This window comes from Petaurus breviceps, unplaced genomic scaffold (genome assembly GCF_028583685.1).
Source record: "Petaurus breviceps papuanus isolate PSGF00001 unplaced genomic scaffold, PetGlider_PUasm1.0 178, whole genome shotgun sequence".
NCBI classification, from domain to species: Eukaryota; Metazoa; Chordata; class Mammalia; order Diprotodontia; family Petauridae; genus Petaurus; species Petaurus breviceps.
The window spans coordinates 8,467,291-8,494,305 of record NW_027185777.1 but is presented as its reverse complement, the minus strand read 5'-3'; the positions used below and the strand labels follow the sequence as shown (position 1 = coordinate 8,494,305).

The 27,015-nt window shown below is 40.6% G+C and overlaps 1 protein-coding gene and 1 long non-coding RNA gene across 3 annotated transcripts in view; one reads left to right on the top strand and one right to left on the bottom strand.

Annotated features, from left to right (window-relative positions):
* Nucleotides 1–27,015, top strand: part of CUBN (cubilin) — a 298,821-nt gene that overhangs the window by 244,043 nt on the left and 27,763 nt on the right. Inside the window, exons 58-59 of the mRNA XM_069086260.1 lie at nucleotides 2,693–2,822; nucleotides 5,588–5,805. Of these exons, the coding sequence (XP_068942361.1) occupies nucleotides 2,693–2,822; nucleotides 5,588–5,805 (348 nt within the window). The remainder of the gene's footprint in view (nucleotides 1–2,692; nucleotides 2,823–5,587; nucleotides 5,806–27,015) is intronic.
* On the bottom strand, nucleotides 1,900–25,225 carry LOC138159917 (uncharacterized). Of its 2 annotated transcripts, none has more exons than XR_011168005.1 (5): nucleotides 24,881–25,225; nucleotides 7,523–7,698; nucleotides 6,790–6,868; nucleotides 2,460–2,589; nucleotides 1,900–2,230 (listed from the first exon to the last, which is right to left on the bottom strand). It is a non-coding gene; the product is annotated as an uncharacterized lncRNA (long non-coding RNA). The 2 variants fall into 2 exon arrangements; XR_011168004.1 differs by lacking the exon at nucleotides 24,881–25,225 and adding an exon at nucleotides 8,232–8,843.

Genomic DNA, 27,015 nt, shown 5'->3' with positions numbered 1-27,015 from the left:
TGCTTGATTTTGCTAGTGTCAACCAGGACATGATATTCAGATTGTCTAATTTAAAATTATTGCAAAATAAATAATACTGCACTTCCTGTTTTGAAGGAACTGTGTAAATTATTACTGCTTTTTTTTTCTCCCTTCATGGAAGAGATGTCTAGTTTGTTTTCTGGGAACAATTTCACTCTCTTATCAAAACTCCAGTGAATCCAGTACCACACAAGCCTGAGAAATACTCCTTTATTGTCTTCCTCCCTTTCTTGACCAAATCCATTGCCAAATGTGGAAGTTAAATAGTTTCCTTTCAGATAAATCACGTCGGAGCCCATCAGCCCCACAGAACAGCAATGAAGGATGTAAATGGTCATTTAGTCATGAACAAGAGCCTTCATAATTCATTCCCATTCCCTGTTCTCTGAATTGTGACTTCTGACATTTGTGAAGTATGGCAATGGCTTTGTGTGGCTGCTGGCCCAGACAAAAAAGATTTGAGTAATTAACATTCCTTCCTCTGGTTTTATTGTTGGTTAAAGAGGAGGATTGATTTCTTTGACTGCCCTGGCATAACTGCAGCTCTGACTGCTTAAACTCTTGCTTTCTCTCTTCTTTAGTTTTTGTCCCTCATTTTCCTAGCATACTGTTTATGAGACTTACTGTCTCCTTTATGAGATCTCCATTTAAAGGGAAAGTTTGGGTCTGAATACCATTGCAAAGCCCCAATCATGGGTGTGTATGTGCTTGGATTGTTTAGGTGCTCCAAAACTTGTAAAGACTATATAATTTAGCATTAAAAGGAAAAATGAATGAGATACCATACAAGGCATAGAAGTCACAAGACCACTGTAGCTATTCATGATCTCAACAAAATGTGTCACCCCTTTACTTTGATGAGGATATAGCTTGAACCTCAGCTTGAATAGTCCTTCAAAACAGCAACTGTGATTGATTTGTTTCTAATTTCCAAAAATATTAGCGAGATGTTCCTGTGGGAACTGTGTATAGAAAAAAAACACAGGTCTACCCTCATTTTATTGAAGGGCATGTACTATATGGTTCTATTTATATGAGGTACAAATTTTCACTATAACTAAATCCATGGAATATGAAGGCACAATACAGAGTAATAGTTCTTTACTATATTTATTTTAAATGCTTTGCCTATTGAAAGGAAACTGCCATTCCCAGGTCACTGGATATGTTTTCAATGCGCCACGCCTTCTGGTAGCTTTTTGTAGACCATCTTGGGAGGAAGATGAAAGAATAACTATCACTGTCAACCAGAGAGTAACCTGGAAACACTTAGCCATGGCCTGAGGGCCAAAGTTTTGGGCCTGCAGAGGAAAAGTCATTTGAAATTATTTTAAACTATGTTCAGTCCTTCACATTCTTGACTGGAGAACTCTAAGTTTCTCTATCACTTCAGCATTAGATTTTCACTTGGTCCTTTTTTTATATGCCCAGGTCAGGCTTTGGGATCTGACAGCTTACTTCAAGAAATTTTCAGCTATTGTTGGCAAAATTCAAAGAATTTGCAAGCACTTTAATATTTGCAAAGTGTTTTTCAAATACTATCTCATTCCATCCTCACAAAAACCCAAGGAGGTGGATGTTATTACTATCCCTTTTCATAGATGAGGAAACTGAGGCAGGCAGAGGTTAATGACTTGCTCAGGGTCATAAAGCTGATATCTGAGACTGGGTTTGAACTTATGGCTTCCTTATTGTGTCTACCATTCTAACCACGTAGTTTGCTCTACTCATGCATTGTTAAGTTTGTATTGAGGCTGAGGCTGAGGCTGAGGCTGGGGCTGGGATGGCTATAATGGAACATTGGCCATTCTTCCATGCTCCTCATTCACACCACCAGAAAGACTTTTGCATTTACAGGGTAATGCAATTTGAGAAACCTTTATAAAGCACCTACTACACATAAGAAGTCCATGAAATATTTATTCATTCAACAAACATTTATTACGTGCTAAGAATGATACAAAGACAAATAAAACACAGACCTTTAAAGGAACTTAGGAAGAGTCTAGTCCAAGTCAAGAAGCATTCATTTCATGCTTCTTATGGAGCTCTGTACTAGGCACTGGGAATACAAATGGAAGCAGAAAGACATTTCCTGCCTTCAAGGAGGTTACATTCTAATGGGAGAAAACAACACATTTAAGGGAATGCAAGGTACACAAGTGAGGGGTGTAGTAGAGAAAGTCTTGTGGAAAATCGGGAGTGGAACCTGGAAAGAAATGAAGATGTGATTGGCCCAAGTCTCTTCCTAAAATGGAGGTTCTGAGAGGAACCAGCCAATCAGTGAGAGAGGCTAAAAGGCCAGAGGATCTGTCTAATTTGAGGAGTCCAGGGATGGAGTGAGCTTCCAGGGTGAAGGGCTTTCTATGGGACAGCAGTCAACGTCCTATGGAGAGTGAGGGGGGCAGCCTAGAGAGGAAAGTAGAAAGTTTACTCACCTTCCCACTTCTTCTGTTATCTCCCCTTCTCCCATTGGGAAGAAAAGTCAAAAGAAGAATTCTGACCAATATGTTAGATCCAGTGGAGCTGGCCTCAGAGCTTATGGTATTCAGAACAACAGTTATCTTTCTGGAATTTTAAAAAAAGCATTATCAGTCCCCCAAATCCTATTCTTACACAATGAAAAAAAAAGTGAATTGTTCTTGGTTTATTGTCTTTTTCTCTTTTTCAGCCTGTGGTGGCAGGTTCAACTCATCCTTTGGCATCATCAGAAGCCCGTCTTATTCACAAGCAAACTACCCCAATGATATAAACTGCTCCTACCTCATCACTGTTAGAAATGACAGAGTGATAGCACTCAAGTATGTAAATATACTCCTTAAGAAAAAAAATTAGTATTTTAATGTGACTCTTTGTTGACAGAAGGGGGAAAAATATCTCATCAAAGTTACAGCAGGGTAAAATGGAGCTGTTATGGAGAGTGAGAAGTGTTATATAAACATTGCATTAGATTTCTAAATCTGTGAAATGGGTCTTTATTGTTAACTCAGACTATGGGTCTTTATTATTGACTTAGACATCACTAATTAGGATCTGAAAAAAGATAGCCATCCATCAAGTTCAGAATGGTTAATGTCATTGCTTCAGTAATGGCAACAAGAGCTAGGTGAGCAGCCCTATGTGGGAACATCATCTGTTATTGGCTCAAGATCCCATTCAAATACTGTTTATCAGGCATTCCCATAATCTTTTTGATTCTTCTGAGTTTCCTTTTCACCTTACATTTGTCATGAATTAAGTTCAAACACAAGTGGTCTGCTTTTCTAAATACATAAATAAAGTACAAGATTAGCCATTCATCGAGTCATACATTCAACCATCCATTCATTAAGGACCTACTGTGTACAGAACACCATGTTAGACAATGGAGGAAATTAAAATTTAGTTAGACATAGCCCCTCTCTTCCCTTTTGCAGCTTCCATTCCAGTAGAGAGATGAAATATTAGCACACAATTAACACAGGGGGCACTGTGTGGTGAGTGCATTAGAGAGTTTTGGAACAAAGTGCCAGGTCTGATGCAAGGGAGAAGGGATCAGCTGTAGGGATCAAGTGAAGGATCCTAGACCCAGAGTTGGAAGGCGTCTTGGAGGTCTTCGAGTCCAGCTCTAAATCCTGTGCTCTTTCCTCTGGATCATGCTTAAGAGAGAGAGAGAAAATGGCATTTAATTCGGGCTTTGCAGGATGACAGGCAAAAAAAAGAGGAGGAAAATATTTCAGGCATAGGGAACAGAGCGAACAAATTCATAAAGATAGGAGAGTACAGTAGGTATTTGGATTTCAGAGAGTAAACCAGCTTAACTGGAGTGTCGTGTGTAATAAGAGATAATTCTGAAAAGACAGGATAATATTAAATGGTGAAGGGCCTGAAATATCAAATGAAGGCTATATACAGTTATTTATCCAGGGTAATGTCACTGTAGCTACTGTAACACCCACCATCTTGAATCTGGTAGAAAATTCTAAAGGTCACTGCAATTCACTGCATACAAAAGGATTTTGTGTCATTGCCTAAGGAGAAGAGTGAAATTCATGAAGTTTTGCAGGGCTAGATCTAACACCCCCATACACCCACACATCTACAATAATTCATTGGCCTAAACTCTGTTGACTTAGATCAAGAAACCACTTGGATTTCCATGCGTGACTTTACATCAAAAGAGAAAGATTTGCTCAAGTCTGTATTTATTAGGGTAGCCTCCAAAAAAGACATAGAAGCCCTGAAGAACGCTTCTTGTGGATCACATTTAGGACAGATTGCAAAACAGATGTACTCTGGATATGAGTGACTGAAAGTCCTGGGCATTAGCAAGTGTAAATGAAAAGGGCAAGAGGGATCAAAACCAGATAGAAAATAATCAAGAAGAGGGATAGATACATTTGGTGATCTCTCTCTCTCTCAAACAAACACACACACACACACACCTGCACACACATGCATGGACACATGTGCACACACGTGCACACACATCTACTTGCATCTAGTCAGTTGCCAAGTCTTTTTTTTCCCAATGCCTCATGCATCTTCTCCATGACTATAACCACTATAGTTCAGGCTCTTGCCTCCCTCTACTTGTTCTTATTTTTATTCAGTTGTTTCAGTAGTGTCTGACTCTTCATGGGTTTTCTTGGCAAAGATACTAGAGTGTTTGCCATTTCCTTCTCCGGCTCATTTGACAGATAAGGAAACTGAGGCAAACAGGTCACATAGGGTCACATAACTAGTAGTATAAGTCAGACTCTTAACTCTCCTTACTCAGACTATTGTAATAACTCTTACTTGTCACTTCCTTCTCAAATCCACACAGAGTGGATTTTTTTTTGCTTTTTCTGGAGGGGGAAAGGCAGGGCAATTGGGGTTAAGTGACTTGCCCAAGTTCACATGGCTAGTACTACTAGTATGTGTTAAGTGTCTGAGGCCAGATTTGAGCTCAGGTCCTCCTGACTCCAGGGCCAGTGCTCTATTCACTGTGCCATCTAGCATCCCCACACAGTGGATTCTTCTAATGCTCTAGTCCCCCTTACCAATTACAGCACTCTGTACTCAAAAACTTTTAGTTGTTCAGAGTTGAAAAAAGCTCAGAATCCTGATCCTGGTAGTCAGTGACCTCCGGTCTGGCTCTAGCCTACTCCTTCAACCTCATCTCATACTATCTAACTTCACAAGTGTTAGGGCAATGAACAAGTCATTCTAAGTACGATTAATAGAAGAGCATGGTTTGATAATTAAGTCCCTTCAAAGTCAATAGAGTTACTCCTTCCAGAAGTGTAGATAACAACCCATCCATTCCTTCTCATCCTTGGTGACTCCTGTCCATGTCGTCTCTCATCAGTCCCTGACAGAGAGCCCACTAAACATTTCTAAGAATGTCTTCTAGAGCTCCTGACATTATATGGGTACCAGAGGAGCACAAAATCCATCTGTCTCCTACCTGTATCTTATTATGTGACCATCCTACCTTATTTTCTGGTCATAATACCTGATTTTAACTTTCACAGAAACTCACTGTATAGGCTTGTGTGGAGCCTATGATGCAAACCTCACCACAAAACTTTTATTTTCACAGGTTCAATGATTTTAATGTGACCCTTTCCACCTTATGTTCCCAAGACTACTTAGCTGTGTATGACGGCCCAAATACCAGTGCTCCCCTTCTTGGCAAATTCTGTGGTTCACAGCTTCCACCAGATCTCAAAAGCACCAACAATAGCTTGTTCCTGGTATTCAAGACAGATTTCTTTGAAACAGCAAAAGGTTGGAAGTTATCTTTCAGACAGACTTTGGGTAAGAATAATATCTGATATACAGATTTATTCTCTGTGTCTGTTTTTATTGACTATCTACCAGTCTTTCTTTGCTTTTGGAAAAAAAATTGAATGCAATTGCTATCTGTTGGGGCTCTTAGGGAAGCATAATTTAAAGCTAAATGCTAAAAGCAAAGTCAGAAAGATGTATTTGTGAAGTGTCTACTATATGCCAGGCATTGTGCTAAACACTGAAGCTACAAAGTAAAAGACGGCCTCAGGGAGTTTACATTCTAATGGCAGAGACAACATGCAAACAAACATGTACATACAAGATATGTGGGGGGGGGGAACAAATTCACATGTGTTCTCTTCAATAATTCACTGGATTTGTGCCTAATCTCCCCTTGGCACAGTGACTGGAATATAGTAGGCACTGTAAAAATGCTTATTCTCTTCCTTTCTCCTAATCAAACTGTGTCATGTTAATGTAATGAGATTTGTGGGGCCATAATTATGAAAATTTGAAATTATTAAAGGGACCCCAGATAAATAAAACAATGAGCATTTATCACTGCATCCTAGGAACTAAAATACTAAATGTTAGGGATGCAAAGAAAGGAAAAAGACTTTTGCCTAAAAAGATTTGTATGAACTGATGCAGTGTGAAGTAGGAACAACCAGGAAAACAACCTACACAGTAAGAGCAAGGATGCAGAACCAAACGCCTCTACATCTTCTGTTCACAAGGAACACAATTCCTTTACTAACTCTCCTTCAGATTGATTCTTGGCCCTATGTTTCCATGAATCTCAACTGATGGGCTGGCAGGCTTCTTCTGGGTTGTTCTCACATTTTGGGAGTACCACTGCAGCATTCAAACTGTCCCTCTGTTATCTTTTGTCCTGTCTTCATCATGAGTCTATCATTTTCAGACCACAGGCTTCTTTGGTGCTCTTCCTTACATGGTTTCTTGGGTCTAAGTCATTGTTGATAATATTGATTGTAGCCTATTTGTACTTACCATGCATCTTTCCATTGCCCTCAATTTTGCTATTTCTACATCTTCATTTGGATTTAGCACTAGAAGGGTCCCTGATTCCCTGAAAAGGAATCAGAGACCGGGAGATAATTAGGCAATTTTCCCATGATGATACAAGTAAAAATTAGCAATTTCAGGGTTTGAACTCAGAACCTAGGAATCAGTTTTCCATAAAAATTTCAAAATAGGTTTATAAAACACACTGTTCAAATTGTTCCAGCTGTTTGCAAGTGCTGTGTAAAACATAATTACCACTTTGGTGTATAATATAGAGGGGATATCCTAGTATCACTTATCATTTTTCTACCTTAAATAGCAAGTGAAAAACAGTGTCATCTGGTAGCAGAATTCGGGATCTCCATAAAACCCACAAGTACAATAAACTTTTAAAGCCTTGGAAGGTTTTAACAAGGTAAAAGACTTTGCTATGATAAGATATGATAGAGCACAATAGGCATTTATTAAGTACCTTCTGTATTAAAGGGGTATATGGAGGGTTCAGGGAGGACTGACACCTCTGGTGTGAGGGCTGCTCACCCACCTTTGGTGTCCACCTTCACCAAACTCTCACTTGTGGCTCCAAGAAGCTGTAGCTTGTGCAGTGGCCACACCCTAGTAAACCATTTTGGCAGATGGACTGAACCAGGTTGAGGGTGACTGAACCTGTTAGTGAGTTGGGCAGGGTGGTGACTACCCCAAGTATATGGAGGCTTACTCTGGTAGAATGGATGGATGAGAACAGTTTGTCCTAACCACCGTGATGACAGCTGAAGCAGACACTGTGCAGTGGTTAGAGCTCGGTCAAACATTGAAGATGCGAAGATTATTCATTGCATCCCAACCTATTAGCAGGCATCTTGACTTTGGCCTTGCCATTGAACTTCAATGACTCTGGAAGAGAGAGTGAAGCTGATGACTTTGTGGAACACTGCCTCACTTAAATCCACTTCATGCATGAGTCAGGACATCACCTAGTGATGTCATTGGTCCTCTCAGAAAACCAAGGACAAACAAAGACAGATGTCAAAGAGGTGGATGGAGGAACCCCTCAATCAGATTGAGGAATTGGAAATAGAAAAATTTTGAAACAATCTGATAAAATAATAAAGTGTAAGCCATTATTAGTCATTGATCATATTGAAGAAGTTCTTCAATCAGTCTGATGCAGTTATAGGTTATTGGCCATTATATGAAGGCAATAAATTGAATACAGGAAACTTCTAATGATTAGCTAGATCAACTATCCCCCTGTGAGCCAAGGCAAAATAGAGCAACCCTGTTCTGAGATGGTTAACTTGGAGAGTCCTTTGAGAAGCAAGCAGACTCTGGAGAAGGGAGCAGGGTTTGAGGACTTGCTGCTCACCTTTTCCTTCAAAGAAGGAAATAGATAAACAAAGAAACCATAAGTTAATGTCTACAATTACCTGCTTCTTGGGGAGAGCCATGGGGGAGCCAGGGCAGTTAGTAGATTCTGTCCTCTTTTCATTTTGTAGCACCTATAGGAAGATAAATGAAAGAGGGGAGAGCCTCAAGACTGGTAGACCCATCAGGAGTCTACTGTTTAAAAGGAGAATTCTTCCTGCCATCCTTGTTCAGACCTTCTTCACGCCTCCCTTGGAGGCTCCCTTATTGCAGCAGGCCCCTAATTGTCTACCTGTCCTGAGTCTCTCCCTTCTTTAGTCTGTCCTCTCCACAGCTGCTAAGGTGATACCCCTAAAGTACAAATCTATGTCATTCCACTATTTGATATTTACTCTTGTGACTTCCCATTCCCTCTAGCATCAAATACAAACTCTTCTGTTGACATTAAAAGCCTTCCCAACCTGACTGTAACCTATCCAGTATTATTCTGTATTCTTTTCCCAACAATGTTCTGTTCAATAGAAAGGACAGTCTTATGTTCTTCACACACACAACCCTCCATTTCCCACCTCCATGCCTCTGCACAAGCTGTTCCCCATTCCTGGAACTCCCTCTTTTGCTTCTGCCTATTAGAATCCCTATTTTCTTTCAAAGCTAAGCTCAAGTGCCCCCTTCTCCATATGCCCTTTCTCAATACTGCCCCTCCCCAGCTACTAGTGCCCATTCCCTGAATTAACTCTGATTTACTAGATGTGTGTGTTTTGTAAATGCTGTCTCTCCTTAAAGAACAGAAATTTCTGGAAGGCAGAAACTATTCCATTTCTGTGTCTGGCTCTCTGTCTAGCACATTGCATCTGCTTAATCAATGTCTGTTGATTGATTTCTTTGACATCAGTCAGCAGAGACTTTCCTTCATTTTCTTTTTTCCTGGCTTGTGCTCACATGGTTACTGAAATGTTTGGAACAGCCTCTGCCAACCACTGCAGTTTGCACAATACTACAGAAGTTCCCCCGAGTTTCCCAGCTTCATTAAGTTGTCATTTTCTGAGTTACCATGAAGACATTCTCAGGTTTTACTGAGATTGTGCAGGAATTAAAAAAAAAATCTTGCCCTTCCAGAGACATTGTTAAAGGCTGAGTCATTGGGCTGCTACAGTCAATTACTGTTTTCCATTGGTCACAGTCAGAGCAAAGGCTCCAAGGATAAGAACTACAAGTGGAATTTCACGACTTGCCAGCATTGTGTTCCCACCACCATGACTTTTAGCTCCTTTTCACTCAAATAAATGCTGCAGGGAGCCCGACGTGGTTTAAAAGTATATTGTGTAGAATGCTTCCCTCTGAGTTTTAAGCAAATAAGTGTTAACCTTTATAGTTTCTCATCTTTTTTTCTTAATGAAAAAAAAAGCCCTTTATCTAGAGCTTTCTCTTATAACAGTGATAAGATGATTTGCCATGCATTGGATATACCAGGTTTCTAACTTTTTTTCTTCTTTTTTTTTCTCTAACATTAGGACTAGATTTACTTCTAGGATTTATATAGCCTTTTAGCTCTGGGTCTGGCTAAGGAAATCCGATTTGGCTAATAGGATTCACAGCCTTTCACGTCCATGTCATCCATTTAAAAGCTGCCTTCTCCTTAGAGTGACGGAAAACTACTCTCTGTGACAGCTGTTCAATTTCTAGATAAGAGAAGGACTGACTGCTGAGGCTGGCAGATTTTAGTTTCCAGAGTTTTCCATCCAGATCTGGGAGGAAAAAAATAGCTTCACTTGAGTGAATAATTTATATGAAAAAGATGAGAGATAGGGATTCTTTTCTGTGGCATTTCTATGCTTTGGTTTTTTACGTTTACATTGAATGTTCCAACAGATTTATCCTTTTTAAAATGGTATAGTCAATATTAAGAATATAGACTGGATTTGTAATTTTGTGGTTTTAAGGAACTCCCTGGTGAAGGGACTCCTTTCACCAAGGCTGGCGGGCATCTTCACTGCAGTTTAGAGTCACAGAGATTTGGCTATAGCCCTGTGGGGTTTACTAAATTGGGAGAGAAGGGGAATAATCTAAATATGGTCTCTCTTTAATATAAAGTAATATGTAATATTAATAATAATATTATAATTATGACACATAACAGTATAAGTTTATGTATATGTTAGCAAGCTCTGATAAAGTTTCTTCTGCTATTGAAAACATTGAGAAATGTTACTCAGATGATTATACTATTAGATGAATTCAAAACTGGTGGAAATGCCAAATTCAGAGAATTATTGGTAAATGGTTCAATGGTACCTTAACAGGAGGTTTCCAGTGGACTCCTCCATGGATTTGGAGTGGTTTGGCCTTCTGCTGTTTAACATTTTTATCAGTGATTTGGATAAAGACAAAGATTTTTAAATGACATGATGTGGGGGGGGGGGATGGCTAACACTAGATGACAATTAAGATCCAAAAAGTTCTTCAGAAGAGAGAGCATTGTGTTGAATTCACATATTTCATAGATGAAATTCAATAGTAGGGATAAACGAAGACTTTAGTCTTCAATTTAGGTTGAAAAAAAGACAAATTCACATGAATAAAATGGGGGAGGTATAGAAAGACACTAGTTTAATGAATAAGAGCTGAAGAGTTTTAGTGTAATGTAAGTTTAATATGGGGCAACTAGGTGGAAGAGTGGATAGAGTGCCAAGCCTAGAGTCAGGAATAACTGAGTTCAAATCCAATCTCAGTCAATTACTAGCTCTGTGACGCTGGGCAAGTCATCTGTTAGCCTCAGCTCCTCATCTGTAAATGAGCTGGAGAAGGAAATGGCAAACTACTCCAGCATCTTTGGCAAAAAAAAAACCCAAATGGGGTCATGGAGAGTCAGACATGACTAAAAAATTACTAAACAAACACATTTTAATATGTGTCAGAGCAGCGTAGTATGGTGACCAAAAAACCACTGGCATCTTGGGTTGCATTAAAAGAGGCAATGCTTCTATGAATAAGGAGATGCCTCAATCCTCTGTCCTGATCAGGACACGTTTGGAGAATTCTGTTAAATGCTACAGCCTGGAAAGGACGTTAAAGAGCATCCAGGATGGGGACAGGCCTCAATCTGTGTCATATGAGGACTAGTTAAAAGAATTAGGAATGTGTAGCCTGGAGACCAAGACACATGAATAATCTGAGAGCTGTGTTCATTTATTTGGAGGGCTGTCATGTAGAAGAGGGTTTCATCTTATGGGAGGTTTTAGTGACAAGGAGCAGAACCAGGAGCAATGGGTAGAAGTGACAAAGAGGGACATTGAGGCTTAGTGTTATATTGCTTAGAGCTGTCCCAAAGTAGAACAGGTTCCCTGGGCGATGAGTGGCCTCCCTCTCACTGATGTTCTTCCAGTGGAGACCAGCTGACCACTTGTCAGATGTAATAAGGATTTGTTTCAGGTATGAATAATAAAGGATCATCACAGAGATCCTTCCCTGTCCTAGATTTTGTGATTCTGTGATCTCTTGCTGCAATTTCACAGGGATCTTTCTAAGGAATAAAAGGTTGGAGTTTGGACAACAGACACTGATACCTTTGTGACTTTGTCTACCCAGTGCCTAGTATAATACTTTAGGGCAGCTAGGTGGCACAAAGGATAGAGTGCCAGGCCTGGAGTCAGGAAGACCCGAGTTCAAATCTGATCTCCGACCTGGGCAAGTCACTTAATTCTGTTTGCCTTGGTTTCCCCATCTGAGGGCAAACCACTTCAGCACCTTTGCCAAGGAAACCCCAGATGAGGTCACAGAGTCAGACACAACTGAAATGACTGACCAACAACTTACTAGTTGTAGGACCTTGGGCAAATTATTTAGCCACTGTCTGCCTCAGTTTCCTCAACTGTAAAATGGGGATAATAACAGCACCTACCTCCCAGGGCAGGTTGTTGTGAGTAGAAAATGGGATAATATTTATGAGATAATATTTACTGTGTGCACATCACACAGCAAGTGCCTGTTTCCTTCATTCCTTCCTTTCTTCATAACTTATAAAACATTGCATGTAGATAAATACAAAGTATATACAAGTAAATACCAAGTAATTCCCGGGAGGTCAGCAGGGAACCTCTCAGTTAGTAGTATTTATTAAGCACTTACTGTATGCTGGGTCCTATGCTAAGTCTGGAAGTTACAAAGAAAGGACTGGAGAAGGGGCCTTGTCTAGGAGGGGGGCCTGAATGGAACCTGGACAGCAGCTGGGGATTCCAGGAGGTAAAAGTGAACAATCATCCAAATCCCAGTCATTTCAGTTGTGCCTGACTCTTTCTGAGCCCATTTGGGGTTTTCTTGGTAAAGGTACTGGAGTGGTCTGCCCTCAGATGGTGAAACTGAGACCAACAGAATTAAGTGACTTGCCAAGTATCTGATTGTGATTGGGAGTTAGACTCTCAGGTAGAGGAAACAACAAGCTGGGTGGTTTAGCTGAAACCTAGAATTGCCTGAGGTCTCGGAATTCGAAATCAGTCTGGAAAGGTAGGCTAGAGTCAGACTGTGAAGGACATTCTGCCTTTAACAAACAAAGAAGTGTGTGTCTGTGTGTGTATATGTGTATGTGTGTGTATATGTGTGTATGTGTATGTATGTGTGTATGTGTGTGTATATGTGTGTGTGTATTCCAAGAGGGAGCCAGCCACTGAAACTTGGAGGAATGGAGCATCGTGGTCAAAAATACATTTGAAGAATATCAGTTTGGGTAGAACATAGACCAGTAAGTAGAGACCTGGAGGCCAGGAGACAAGTTAGAAGATGAGAAGTGATGAAGGCCTGAACGGGGGAGGCCCCGTGTGCACAGAGTGCAGGGGATGCTGAATTGGACACTAGTACTGTAAGCACTACCATTTTTTCTAATGGAATCCCAGAGGTTTCTCATGACAATGGGCATATCTTTGTGTTCGCCGGAGAAATGACATTCCTCCTTCTGGTGTCCTATGCCTCAGCTCTGAAGTCACCCAGGGAATGCTTCAGACCTGGCCCACCCTCTGCTTGTCACTAAGTCCCTTATGTGTGACACATTTTGATCAGAAAACCCCAGGATCCTCCTTTGGCAATGGTTTCATATCCAAGTGCGGTGTTGTCTGTAAATGGCATACCAATCATCATCGGCTTTGAAAACTCCCAGGGCTAGGATTAGATTGGGGATTTTGAATAATCCCACTTACTGTCCAGGGACACAGTAATTTCATTTATTCAGAAATCATGATTTTGTTTTTTAGCCTCTCAAGTCTGTCTGAGTTTGGGAGTCTGGTCTCGGCCTCAGGCCGAATTGTTACAGAGTGCAGGGCCCTGAGCTGCTCAACAGCAGCCTCTGCAGGGAAGAAGCCTCCCCCTGCCTCACTGAGGGCATGTTGCCATGCCAGGAGGGAGAATGCAATCCGATAAACAGGAACTCAATTGGCCCTACTTTGGGGATATGTAGGAAGTATGTGTGACTCAAAACTCCCTTTGAACAAGCTCAGGATTTCGAGTTTCTATCTAGTTTCCTCCACCTGCTTTCAAGAGTGTGAGTCAACTGGCATTATGTTTGTTCCATCAAGGCTTCGTGCTGAGGGAGAGAAACCCCAGTCAGAAGCCTAGTGCCTGGTCTTGTTCTCTGGTACCAGCACCCCCAGGGACCAAGGATGAAGCAAGTCACAGTGTGCTAGAGGAGGTTAGAACAGTGGTGTCACAGTCCAGAGCCCCGGGCCCAAGGCCTGCCTACTCTACTCCATTGTTTTACTCTCACACATTGGCAAAAAATGGTTAAGGGTCCTGTTTTGCTCTCCTGTCAAAGAAACATTAGGAATTCCTCTCCTCTCTAACTTGCAGAGGTGTCTGTCAGTGGGATTAGACAGACAGTGCCAGCTTAGCTCCCCAAGTGCTAGAGTATTGGAGTCTAGAAATGAATCACTCTCAACATGTGCAACATAACCATCCTAATTTACTTCCTGGCATTATCTCGAACTGAATCCCGCCCTCGCCTTCCTTGCTATAATAATGTTATAGTATGAAAGCATGAGATCAAGAATTGAGCTCTGACCACTATTCCTGCTTCACTGAGGGGAGCCAATTCACCAGCGTATGCATTAAATGACTATTAACAGATCCAGGAGCTGCCGACACAAAGATAGAAATGAAACAGTCTCTTTTCTCAAAAAGTTTCCATTCTGTTTGGAGGCCCAATGAATATTCTACAAAATAATGTGAGGGAGGGTGAGCACTAGGGCAGTAACGATCAGGGAAGGCCTCTGAGAGGAGGCAGCTCAGAGCTGAGTGCCCTCTCTGCCCATCACTCTCCCCTCCTCCATAGTCCCTCTCTGGAGGTTTTCAGAATGTATGTCTCCTAGTTTTCTTCTTACCCCTTTGGCTGTTCCTTCTCAGTCTCCTTTGCTGAATCTTCAGCCAAGTCATGTCTCCAAACCATGAGTGGCCCACAGGGTTCTGTCCTGGGCCCTCTTTCTTCTCCCTTTATACTCCTTCACTTGGTGAAAGATCAGCTCCCAGGGACTCAGTTACCATCTCCATCCTGGATCCCGGTGCTGTATGTGGAAGCCAGTTTTTCTCCTGAGTACCAGTTTGTCATCACCAGATGTCTATTAGATATTTTGAATTGGATATCCCATAAATATTTCAGATTCAATATATCCAAAATAGAACTCATGATCCTGTCCCTTTCACCCTCTAAAATGCTTCTCTCTTCTGAGATTTCCTGCTTCTATCAAGGATACTCCCATCTTCCCAGTCACACAGGTGTACAGCCTTGCTAAGGTTGTCCTTGACTTCTCATTCTCACTCTTCCTACAAATCCGATCATTTGCCAAATCTTGCCATTTCTCTCTTCATAATATTATATATATATGTACGTATGTATATATGTATATGCACACACATATAGATAGCTATATACATATATACACAAATATACACATACATACATATATGATATATTATATATACATATATGAGAGATAAAGAGATCTCTATCTCTGTCATCTCTATCATTTTCTCCACTTACAAAGCCATCATTCTAGTTCAGGCTTTCATCATGTCTCATCTATACTATTGCAAGAGCCTTCTCATTGATGCCCCTGCCTTCAGCCCCTTCCTATACCAATCCACCCTCTACACAGCTGCCTAAGTCAGCCAGGCAGTGAGCATACACTGCACATACAAAGCACCAGGCATTGTGCTAAGCCCTGGGGATACAAAAATAGACAAAAGACAGTCCCTGCCCTCAAGGAGCTCACAGTCTAATGAGGGGAAAGTGATCTTCCTATGGTATACTTCACCTCCCTCTTCATTAAACTCTCCATCATTTCTAGGACTCAATATAAATCCCTCTGTTTAGCATTTAAAGCTCTTTTCTATCTTTTCTTTTTTTTTCTTTTTTGCTTTTTAGAGGGAAATTGGGATTAAGTGACTTGCCTAGGGTCACACAGCTAATTTTTGTGTTAAGTGTCTGAGGCCAGATCCTAACCCAGGTCCTTCTGACTCCAGGGCCTGTGCTCTATTTACTGCGCCACCTAGCCGCCCCCATCTTTTCTATGTTTTCAGCCTTCTCATCCATTATACCTCTCCATGCATTCTACAGCCCCGCCATATTGGTATAGTTCTTGTTCTTATCACACAGTGTTCCATCTCTTATTTCTCTACCCTTGCACTGACTGTTTAATATGTTTTCTCTTCCCACCTTCACCTGTAAGAATCCCTGGTTTCCTTCAATCCCCAACTCAAACATCACCTTATGCTTTCCGCCTTTCCCAGTCCCCCTGCTCCTTGTGCCTTCCCTTATCACTGTTACCTTCTGTCTATGCTTTCCATATACTTATGATCACATTGTCTCCCCACTAGAATGTAAACTCCTTGAGTGCAGGAATTGATTTTGCCTTTATTTGTATCCTCAGGACATAGCACAATGCCTGGAACATAGTAAGTGTTTAATAAATGCTTGTTGATTTATTAGTTGATTGACAAGGATTGACAAGAAATGAAGCTAAGAAAGAGAGTGCATTTTAGGGAAGAGGGACAATCTGTGGGCATGTACAGAGGTGAAAGTCAGTCAAGAAAGGTGGACTGTTGAGTTTGAAGAATGACTGATCATCCGATATGACTGGAAAATAGAGTTTGCGAAGGAGAATTGTATAAAACAATTGTATAACACCTCTAAGGTAGGTTGCAGCCAGTTTGTAGAGAATTGTATAAAACCTCTAAGGTAGGTTGCAGCCAGTTTGTAGAGATCCTTAAGAGCCAAGCTAAGGAGTTAATGTTTTATACCAGAGATGATTGAAAGCTATTGAAGACTTTTAAAAGGGGAGTAACATGACCTTAGGAAGAGGCTTTTAGCAGTTTTAGAGAGGGGTAGATTGATAAGGAAAAAAACAGGGAAATAACTTAGAAGGAAATACAAGATATAATAATTAAAGAGAGATGATGAGGGACTAGTCTAGGCTGAAGGCCTAGATTTAAGACATATTGTGGAGGTTTAATTCTCATACTGAAATATAATGACAAAGAATTATTTATTAAGTTTCTACTATGTGCAAAACATGGTGCTAGGCCCTGGAATTAGGAAGGAAAAAATGAAACAATCCCTAGTTTCCAAGAGTATATGTTGTATTAGTATGTAAGCTTTGGTAGTTATTGTGATGTATTTTATCACCAAAGAACTGGGGAGTATAACTAGGCCTGGCCAGTGTTTGGGGCTCACCTGACCTTCCCCACCTGCTTTCTCAACATCTAGACACTGACTTGTGGACGGGATAGGGTTGGGGGAGGGTCAGGAGCAAAGTTAGACACGGAGAAGGCTAGAATGTCACTTGAAAGAAAAGATAAGGAAAAAAATGGGACAGGAAGATTGAGAAGAGCAGAAGAGCTTAGTTTGAGGAAGGTCATAGTGGAAAACAGGAACCAAAGGCAGGGGTGGGGAGCCTGTGCCCTATTGTGGCCCTCTAGGTTCTCAAGTGCAGCCCTTTGGCTGGTGCAACCCCTAGACTGGGGTGACATCATCTACCTGTGGAATTACACTTTACATCATGTTTATGTGTGGAAGTCCTAGCTTGAAGCTTGAACCTCCAGGGGAAAAATAACCAACAGCAAGAAGCATTCTTTACCTTATGAACTCCCAAATAAAAGATAAGATTAATGATGTAAAGCTTCTCTGTGGTTGAACTGCCTGCACATGCATCTCTCCTTGAACTTCCTGTCTAATCCGATACTTTGAAAACTAAATTTGTGTTAGATGTGAAGGTAAAAGAGTTAAATGCACAAGTGAAGTAAGTTTTTTATAAGCCACTGCTGAAATAACTCTATTTAGCAATAATGAGGTTATTACCCCGAAGCTATGAGGTAATGTTATTATTCTGTTCATTTGCTGTTGTTGCGGCCTCTGCTGAGATCTGGGAGTGAGGTGAGCTGAAACCCTAAACTCAATTGTGGAAGACTGAACTAAGTTTATTTCCGTCCTTTTTAAAGCTCTTTCACTTTCACTGTTGATTAGGCTTCCCTTGGGGGATTAATGCCACAGACAAAGGTTATCTGGAGTTCATCCTTTGTGGATTTTATTGAAAGGGGCTCTGCTGAGCTGAGGAGCTAGGGTGAAGAAACCAATCCATTCTTACCTCCACAGAACCTTGGGAAAACAGGTTTGGCAGAAGTAAAAGACCAGATTTATCAGGAGAGGCCTGGGGTTTTATTAAAATACATAACAGCCGCACAGAGTCTAGACCAACCAGAATGAAAGGATTACTTATTATCCTTGAACTTGAACTATAGGATATGAGAAACCAAGAAAAATGATAAAATGGGCTAATCAGAGATTTTCAGGAAGACTTGGGAAATAATGCTTTAAAAAAACCCCTTCTATAAATGATCTTATTTGGGGGGTATGTCTATATTTGCAGAAGCGGGGGGTGGAGAACTGAGGCAATTAAGTTTTCAGAAGAAAGAAATGAAAGAAGGAAGAAAGAAAGGAAGAAAAAGTGTGAGGGAAAGAGGAAGGAAAGGAGGAAGGGAAGGAGGAAGGGAAAGAGGAAGGAAGAAGGAAGAAAGGAGCACAAAACACTTTTGTCTATATTAACTACATATTCTCAATAAAGAACAAGCCGGATAGCCTGCATCATCATCTCAATTTCTCATTTCATTTTATCATGCTGACATGTTCTGATGTAGCATATTACAGGTACATAAAAATAAACCATTTGGCCAGAAACAAAAAGTTAAATGATTTGGTTTTTCTAAATCAGAACATTATTACAGTCATAAAGTTGTTGTGTTCCTTTGTTGTAATGCATACAACGCTGGGCTCCTTTGACACCAGCAAGAGGTAATTTCACCCAAGCCTCTCCTGATGATTGCTGTTTTCCATGCTACTGACCTACCTGTGAGGTATTTTTTGCTAAATCACCTTGATTGAACTTCTCATCAATGAAAACACCAGAAAATAAAAAGGAATTCTTAACACCCCACTGTTTAAAAGCCAGATCATGTCCCTCTTCATTCTATTGTATAGCTTTGCTACAATGTTCCATATATAGATGCCTCTCCCCGCTTTCATCTCATCATCACTGGTCTGTTGCTCTCAGTCTAATCGAATCAGTTTTCTGATGTCAGGGGGTTATTGATTCTTGAATAGCCTCCCTCTTAATGACTTATCTTCATTACTATAGCAATTCTCACTGCATATTACTTTCAGCTCTTCCCCTCCCTCCCAACTGTCAGTTTATAGAAAAACTCTGCCATTAGTGTGTAAGCCCCTGGGTACCAGCAGGACTTCAAATCTCCTACTTTTATCTGAAGCAGTGTTTGATGCAGTGACATGCCAGTACAGTGACAAGTCCCGGACAACCGGGGAAGCCGTTGTACTGGGCTCTAGCTAATAATATCCTCATTTTAGGGGTGGCTATGTGGCACAGTGAGTAAGAGCTCTGGCCCTGGAGTCAGAGGACCCGAGTTCGGTTCTGGCCTCAGACACTTAACACACACACACACACACACACACACACACACACACAAACTAGCTATGTAACCTTGGGCAAGTTACTTAACCCCAATTGCCCTCCAAAAGGCAAAATAATAATAATATCCTCATTTTACAGATGTGGAAGCCAGTGTATAAAGTGATTATGCGATTTGTCTCAGGCCATCAAGGGACTCTGAAGGAGAACAGGAAAAGAATTCCTTTCTAAAGCAAATAACCATACCAGACATAGTAATGACACTTAAAAAAAAACTCTGCTTTTTTTTTTAATCATTTTAAATGATCATATTATTAGTTGAAATTGGTTTGTAGTTCATGAATTTTATTTCAATTTTATCTCAAATAATTTAAAATATATACAGTGGTAGATTAATGCCAAACCTGCTCTATGCAAACCGGTTGTATTTGCTATCCCCATATTTCTAAATGCACTTTTTTGAGGAAGTATTTTTTAAACATCACTGGTAATAATGTTTAGTAAATTCAATTTTACAGCTTTCAAATGGTCTATTTATTTACAAATAGATGCATACTAGCTCATCTTAGCTGGGGAGCTATAAAGCACAGTGGATAAAGTGTTGGGCTTGGACTCAGGAAGTCCTGAGTTCAAATCCAGTCTGAAACATTTACTAGCTGTGTGATCCTAAGCAAGTCACTTAATCTGAGTTTGCTGTAGTTTCCTCATCTGTAAAATGGGAATGACAGTAATTGCACCTACATGCTTGGGTTGTTGTGAGGATCAAAGGAAAAAACATGTATAAAGCACTTGGCTCAGTACTTGACAAATAGTAAGTGCTGTATAAACATTAGCTACTAGCTATTATTAATCTTATACTTCATTTATCCAATCTATAATTTTGTGTGGGTCCTCCCTTCACTGATGGAGATCATAAAGTCTCTCGAACTTAGTGGGTGTTCTTCAAGAGCTGCTGTAGTTGAAAAAAAATCATTATCCAGAATCATTGCTGGGGCAGCTTTGAGCACTGGGCCTGGAGTCAGGAAGACTCATCTTCCTGAGTTCAGATCTGGCCTCAGACACTTACTAACTGCGTGACTCTGGGCAAGTCACTTAGACCTGTTTGCCTCAGTTTCCTAATCTGTAAAATGAGCTGGAGAAGGAAATGGCAAACCAAGCCAGTATCTTTGCTAAGAAATTAAAAAAAAAAATGAAAAGAACAATTGACCAACAATGCTTTGCTGGGCTGGTCCTTGGGCAATACCACATAGTGCTTTGCTTGGTCCATATGAAAAGCATTTCTGGCTTGGTAGGATGTGCCAGTGTTTATGATGTATTGTTATCTCCTTCGTGATCAATTCCTTGTCAATATGAGGCATCAGAATAGAATACAAAGACAAAAACATGGCAGCCTCTGTTCTAAAGGAGACTACGTTGTACTGGATACATAGATCGGTAAATACAAGTTATGTACAGATAAACACAATGTGGTTTAGTTGAGTTGAACTTCAGGAATCAGGAAAGGCCTCTTGTAAAAGGGGGCCCCTGAGTTGAGGCCTGAGAGGAGCCATAGGGAATATCTATATGCATATTCATACTTCCCTACGTGTGTGTATAGGTACCCTGTACATACATACACATGCACACACGTCACATTTATACTACATCTCTAATCTCTGTTTCTGACTCGTTCACAAACCATTAGACATTCTGAATTGCATGTGCTGATGGTATCTCAAGCTCAACATGTCTGTGTTATCTCTCTCTTCTCAGCTTGCTGTTTTTGGCAGTGGAACCTGCTATCCTCCCAATTACTCACTTTTGCCACTTCCTTATCATTCTCAACTTCTTCTCACTCAGCCCTCATATTCAATTATTGCTAACTCTTTTCATTTCTACTGAAGGGACATCTCTTCATCCCCCATACAATTCAGGCCTTCATCATTTCTCATCTAAACTATTGCAGTAGCTTCATGGTGGTTCTCCCTTTCTCGTCTTTCCCCATTCCAATTATCCTTCAATCTGCCATAAAATACTTTTCTTAACGTGCATATGTGAACATGAAAGCCCTCTCCTCAGTGAACTTCTGTGACTCCCTATTACTTCTAGGATCCAATATCAACGCCTCTCTTTGATATTTAAAGTTCTTCACAATCTGGTCCCAACTTAGCATTCCAGGCTTATCAAACATTATTCCTTGACACACATTCTATGGTACAGCTCAACTGACCTCCTTGCTATTTCTCCAAATGACACCGTCTCCCTTTGGTGTCTCTGTAGGACTGGTTTTGTCTCTGTTTTTTGTCTTTTTATCCTTGGCTAACAGCATAGTACCCAGCATACAGTAGACACTTCATAAATACTTGCTGGTTGATGAGATTGTATGGACTGCATTAGGCTCTGGAACATACAGAGCATCTTAAATGAAATCTGTAAGAATTTACTTTCCACAGCAAACAAATAAAACCAAGTGGATGAGAATATTTATCATTCCAACTATGATATACATTTGAGTGGATGATTCATACAGAGCATCTTAAATGAAATCCATGCCTGCTGTAGAATTTTCTTCTAAATGTTTCCACTAATCTGATCTACATCCTGTAGGAGAATCTGGTCCAATGTTATTGAATATATTTTAATCAAAAAATACAAAAAGTATGGGTAAAATCTAGGCTGTCATCCTGTAGCTGATCATCCATACTCTAACTCCTTTAAGAAAGTAAAGCACGTGGAGGTTCATGATGCATACCATTTTCCCTCTTGTTGTACCCCAAAGATACAAAGCAGAGAAGCAGCGTTTGCTTGCTTCCCTTCACAGTGCTCAGAAAACAAAGGAAAAGGTGAATATGAAATTGTCAGTTTCAGAAAGGACCCAATTTTCTAATCCAATAAACACACCATTCTAATCATTCCACCTGGGAGTGTGTAATGCTGGTAGAGAGAAGGTACTATAAAAACACAAATTTTAATAGCTGATACTCTTCTGAAATAGAGTCTAGGGGATTAGCCAAAATTCCTAATTAATAATGTAATATAAATCTGATAAACAGTGCTATTCCTAAAAATAAAGTAGCAGCATGGGTAGAGTTAATAGTAGGCTTTGGGGAACGGAGGAGAGGGGTATGTGCAGGAAGAAAACAAAATTTTTTGATTATGTGAGGGAGAGAAGGTAAGCTCAGATGAAACAGCTATATATAGATCTCTCTGTGTGAGCCATCATGGGGGTGCCATTACAGGAAAGGTGGGGAACCAGATTACCCTCTGTGTATGGGGTATTCAAATTTATACGGAATAATACTCCATGGGTAAGAAAGATAGGAAGTAAATGTCCCCTGCTTCTCTGCAGGACACATAGCTATGCAACCACGCCCAAAGCTGTCTAAATCTGTCCAAAAAGGCTTAGGACCTGGCAGAGTTCTTTGCTGACACAGAAGTCACCACAGAAGGGCCTTGATAGCTGGGTTCAAAGGCTGCACTCTGGCAGTTCTGGTCCTGGGAAGGCAGCCCTATGCTTCATTCCTGTACTCCTTCCTTAAAGTGAACTGCACCCTTTATGGGACTTGTCTCCATACCTGAAATTACTTTGCATTTCCTTTGCAAATATCTTTTATTTACTAATCTATGTGTTGTTGCCTTTCCCTAATAGACTATATAAAATTCCTTATTAACTGTAAAATATCATAATAACGTAAGGCAGGAGTTCTTAAGCCTGTTTGTGTTACAGGCTCTTTTAGAAGTCTGGTGAAATCTCTGATCCTTTCTCAGAATGACCTTTTAAAATTCATAACTAAAGGAAATGCAAAATTTCTACTGATGAAGATATATTTTTTTCCTATCCAAGTTCACAGATTCCCCCCCCCCCAAATCTATCCATGGACTGCTTGGGAATCTTTGAAGCACAGATTAAGAATTCCTGATATAAATGTGTATTTCGTGAGCATGAGAACTGTGCCTTATTTCGTCTTCTTCCCAATGCTTAGCACCGTGCTTTACATGTAGTGAAATAATTATTCTAGTCATCATTCAGAATGTACCTTAGGAAATCATTCTGCACTGGTTCCCTTCGATGTGAACCTCTCACTTTCCAGCTCCCCAAATTCAGTTTTTTCCTTAGTCTTGGTCCCTTTCCCCAGCACCCTGAGCGAACTACCTTGTTTCCAGCCCCAGTCTGCTCAAACTAAAACTCTTTTCCCTCTTTCCCTTTCTTCCCAACTCCTTTCCCTTTCTTTCATCTCTGTAGTCCTGGTTTCCTTTAATTCCATGCCAGACTGGTTTCCTGTTGACCTGTAGGTGTCCAGTACAATCTGATGTTATAGTAAGAGTAGGAAAAGGAGAGAGTGGGTCAGAAGGCACAGAGCCAAGAGCTGTCTTCCCTCCTATTCCAAGCTTCATCGTGATGTCTGGCATTTATATAGTGCTGTGAGATTGACAGAATAGACCCCAGGATCACCTTCCCCCTTGCCTCTCATGATCCCTGCTGGGTCATCATCCTCTCCCTGCCCTTATATGTGTATGTATTGTCTCCTCTGGTAGGAACTCTTTCTTTCTTGTCTTTGGCTCCCTAATTGAGACCCCAGTGCTTAAACATAGGAGTCATTTTAAAACATGTTTACTGCAGTGGTTTTCAAAAGGTGGTCTAGGAAGCCTGGGTATCCCCAAGAACCTTTGCTTCCTAGAACACCTTTTGAAAGCCACTGCGGTAAACATGGTAAATATTGATAAAATTCATGTTATAAAGAACTCTTTGGAAGGTCCTCATTAATTTGTAAAACTTGTAAAGAGGTCTTCTTACTAACAGCTTTGAGAACTTCCGCTTTACTTCATTGACTTCCCAGACTTTCTGCACAATGCCTCATTTGGTCCTCACACCAGCCCTGGGAGGCTCATTTTCCCAGGAAGTTAGTAGAAGTTGATGGTTTGCCCTTGGTCACACTAAGGCAATCATCAGAAGCAGGAATGAAAGCTTCTTCTCTCCTAACCCAAACTCCAGATTTCTGTTGCTCTGCCATGCTGCTCCCGACTCGGTGTATTTGAAAGCAGAATGAAAAAAATGAATGATGATCATAAATTTGAGGGGAAAGAGTGTGAGGTGGAACCCCAGCTCTGCCTCTTCCTGTCTCTATGACTTTGGGCAGGTGACTTGACCTCTCTGGGCCTTAGTACCTTATGTAAGACTTTTCTGGACTCCTTCAATGTCATGCCCCCATCAATACAAATTAGGGGTGGGGAGTATTGCTCTCCAATATGTTTTATTTTATTGCCTCTTGCATATAGTAATAGTAGAGCTGGTGACCACATAAATAGGAAAAGGAAGATGTAGCTTTTCACCTCTTTTGAGTAGGGAGCTCCCTTTGGCTCCTGCTGGCTTCTATTTGATTCTAACAATTGACAGGCATATGTCTGGCTAGAATAGAGGGAGACTTCTGAAAGTGAGGGCGGGGGGACCTTGCTCATCCCCCTTTGCACACAGGAGTAAGATTTGTTATAACTCCTCTGCTCACAGCAGGGAAAATAGAGTCCAATTTCATTCTATTGAAACTTTCCATTTCGCTATTCTCATGAAATCCTAGCATTGCAGATTTAGGTCAGAGGCAGTGGATGCAAAAAGACATTTCTCCTTATCTTCAAAGACCTTACCCCTGTTTATAAAAAATCTAAGCTGCTTTAGATGTTCTTAATCAAAATCGAGGAAGAAGACTTCATGCATGCAGCATTCACTGAACAATGGGGAAAAAAAGGTGCCCACAGCCATTTCCTATACTACAGCTTACCCCTTTCTGATGTGCTGTCCCTTTTCTGCTCCCCAGACACTCCGAATTCATTACTTCTTTGAGCATTTTGTCAGCTTAGCCACCAAGCCACAAAAACACAGGTTCTAGCCTTCAGGAAGCCCTGGAAACCCTAAAGCCAGCTGGATTTGAGCCTAAATGCATGAGACATTGTTTGGAACCAAGATAATCTAAATTTCTGTGCTGGTCATTAAGAATGATGAATGTGAGTCAGGAATTATATTCTCCAGCAAGTGGCCCTCCTGGAGAGCAGTTCTATTTTTAAAAATCCACTACAAGAATTAAATAAATTCTAGATACAGAAGCATCCCACAGCTGCTGGCAGAGGTAAGTAAGCCAGTCCTGTTCCATTTAGGTTGGCTCAGTAAGCATTTATTAAACCCCTTTTCTTGGGAAGACATCATAAGCTCTGGGAATAAAATGATGAAAAGCCTCACAGTTCTTGTCCTCAAGGAGTTTACAATCCATGTGTGTGGTAGTGGAGGGAGGGCAGGAAAAGAGGGGAACAAAGCATATACACAAATATCTAGAGTATGTCAAGGCCAAAGTAGAGAACCAGATAAAGACTCAGAGAAAATGAGAGAGAGAGACAGAGACAGGGAGACAGAGAGACAGAGACAGAGAGAAAGACAGAGACAGACAGAGACAGAGACAGAGAGACAGAGAGAGAGAAACAGAGAGAGAGAGAGAGAGAGAGAGAGAGAGAGAGAGAGAGAGAGAGAGAGACAGAGAGAGACAGAGAGAGACAGAGAGAGACAGAGAGACAGAGAGAGACAGAGAGAGACAGAGAGAGAGAGAGACAGAGAGAGAGAGAATAAGAATGACTTTTCATCTACAGGGATATGAGGGAGGTCTTCCTGGAGGAGGTGACACCTAGGCATGGTGAGATGCAGGGAGAGGGTTCTGTCCATGGAGGGAAGGTGTACACATGTACATAGAAGCACCAGGGAACCATTAACAGTACAGTTTGCCTGGAATGTGGAGGGTGTGATGGGGAGGCATATAAACTAAATCTTGGGCCAGCTAGTGGAAGATCTTCAATGACAGCCCTTCGAATTTGTATTTTATCTTGAAGGAAATAAGACAGCAAAGGTGGTTAAGGGGCAGCTAGCTGGCACAGTGGATAGAGCACTAGACCTGGAGTCAGGAAGGCCTGAGTTCAGATATGGCCGCAGATAACTACTAGTGATGTGTGACCCTGAGAAAGTTGCTTAACCCTATCTGACTCAATTTCTTCATCTGATAAATAAGCTAGAGCTGGAGATGGCAAACCACTCCAATGTCTTTTCCAAGGAAACCCCAAATGGGATAACCAAGAGTTGGACAGGACTGAACAACAACAATGACAAAGGTGGTTAAACAATAAGAAACTAGAATCTTTGTAAGTAGCTCTTATTTGAATGTGACTGGTCACTTCCTTTGACACTAATGAGAAATTAGAGGCTTCATTTTGATGGTAGTGTGATAGATAATCCCTTTGCCTATATAAAGACTGCACTTTGATTTTTTTTCCTTAACAGTATCTTATTTTATTTTCAATTACATGTAAAGATAGTTTTCAATATTCATTTTTGTAACATTTTGCATTTCAAATTTTTCTCCATCACTTCCTCCTCCCTCCCCTTCTTCCTTTTCATGCTATCTGATATAGGATATTATGTTATATTCATGTTAAACATATTTCCATATTCATCATGTTGTGAAAGAAGAATCAGAACAAAAGGGAAAACCATGAAAAAGAAAAAATAACAAGAAAGTGAAAATAGTATGCTTCGATCTATATTCAGATTCGAGAGTTCTTTTTCTGGATGTGGATAGTATTTTTCATCATGAGTCTTTTGGAATTGTCTTGGATGGTTGTATTGCCGAGAAAAGCTGAGTCTGTCATGGCTGATCATCTCATAATCTTGCTGTTACTGTATACAATGTTCTCCTGGTTCTGTTCACTTTACTAAGCGTCAGTTCATGTAAGTCTTTCCAGGTTCTTCTGAAATCTGCTTGTTAATTGTTTCTTATAGCACAATAATATTCCATTACATTCATATACCACAACTTGTTTAGCCATTCCCTAGTTGACGGGCATCCCCTTAATTTCGAACTCTTTGCCACCACAAAAA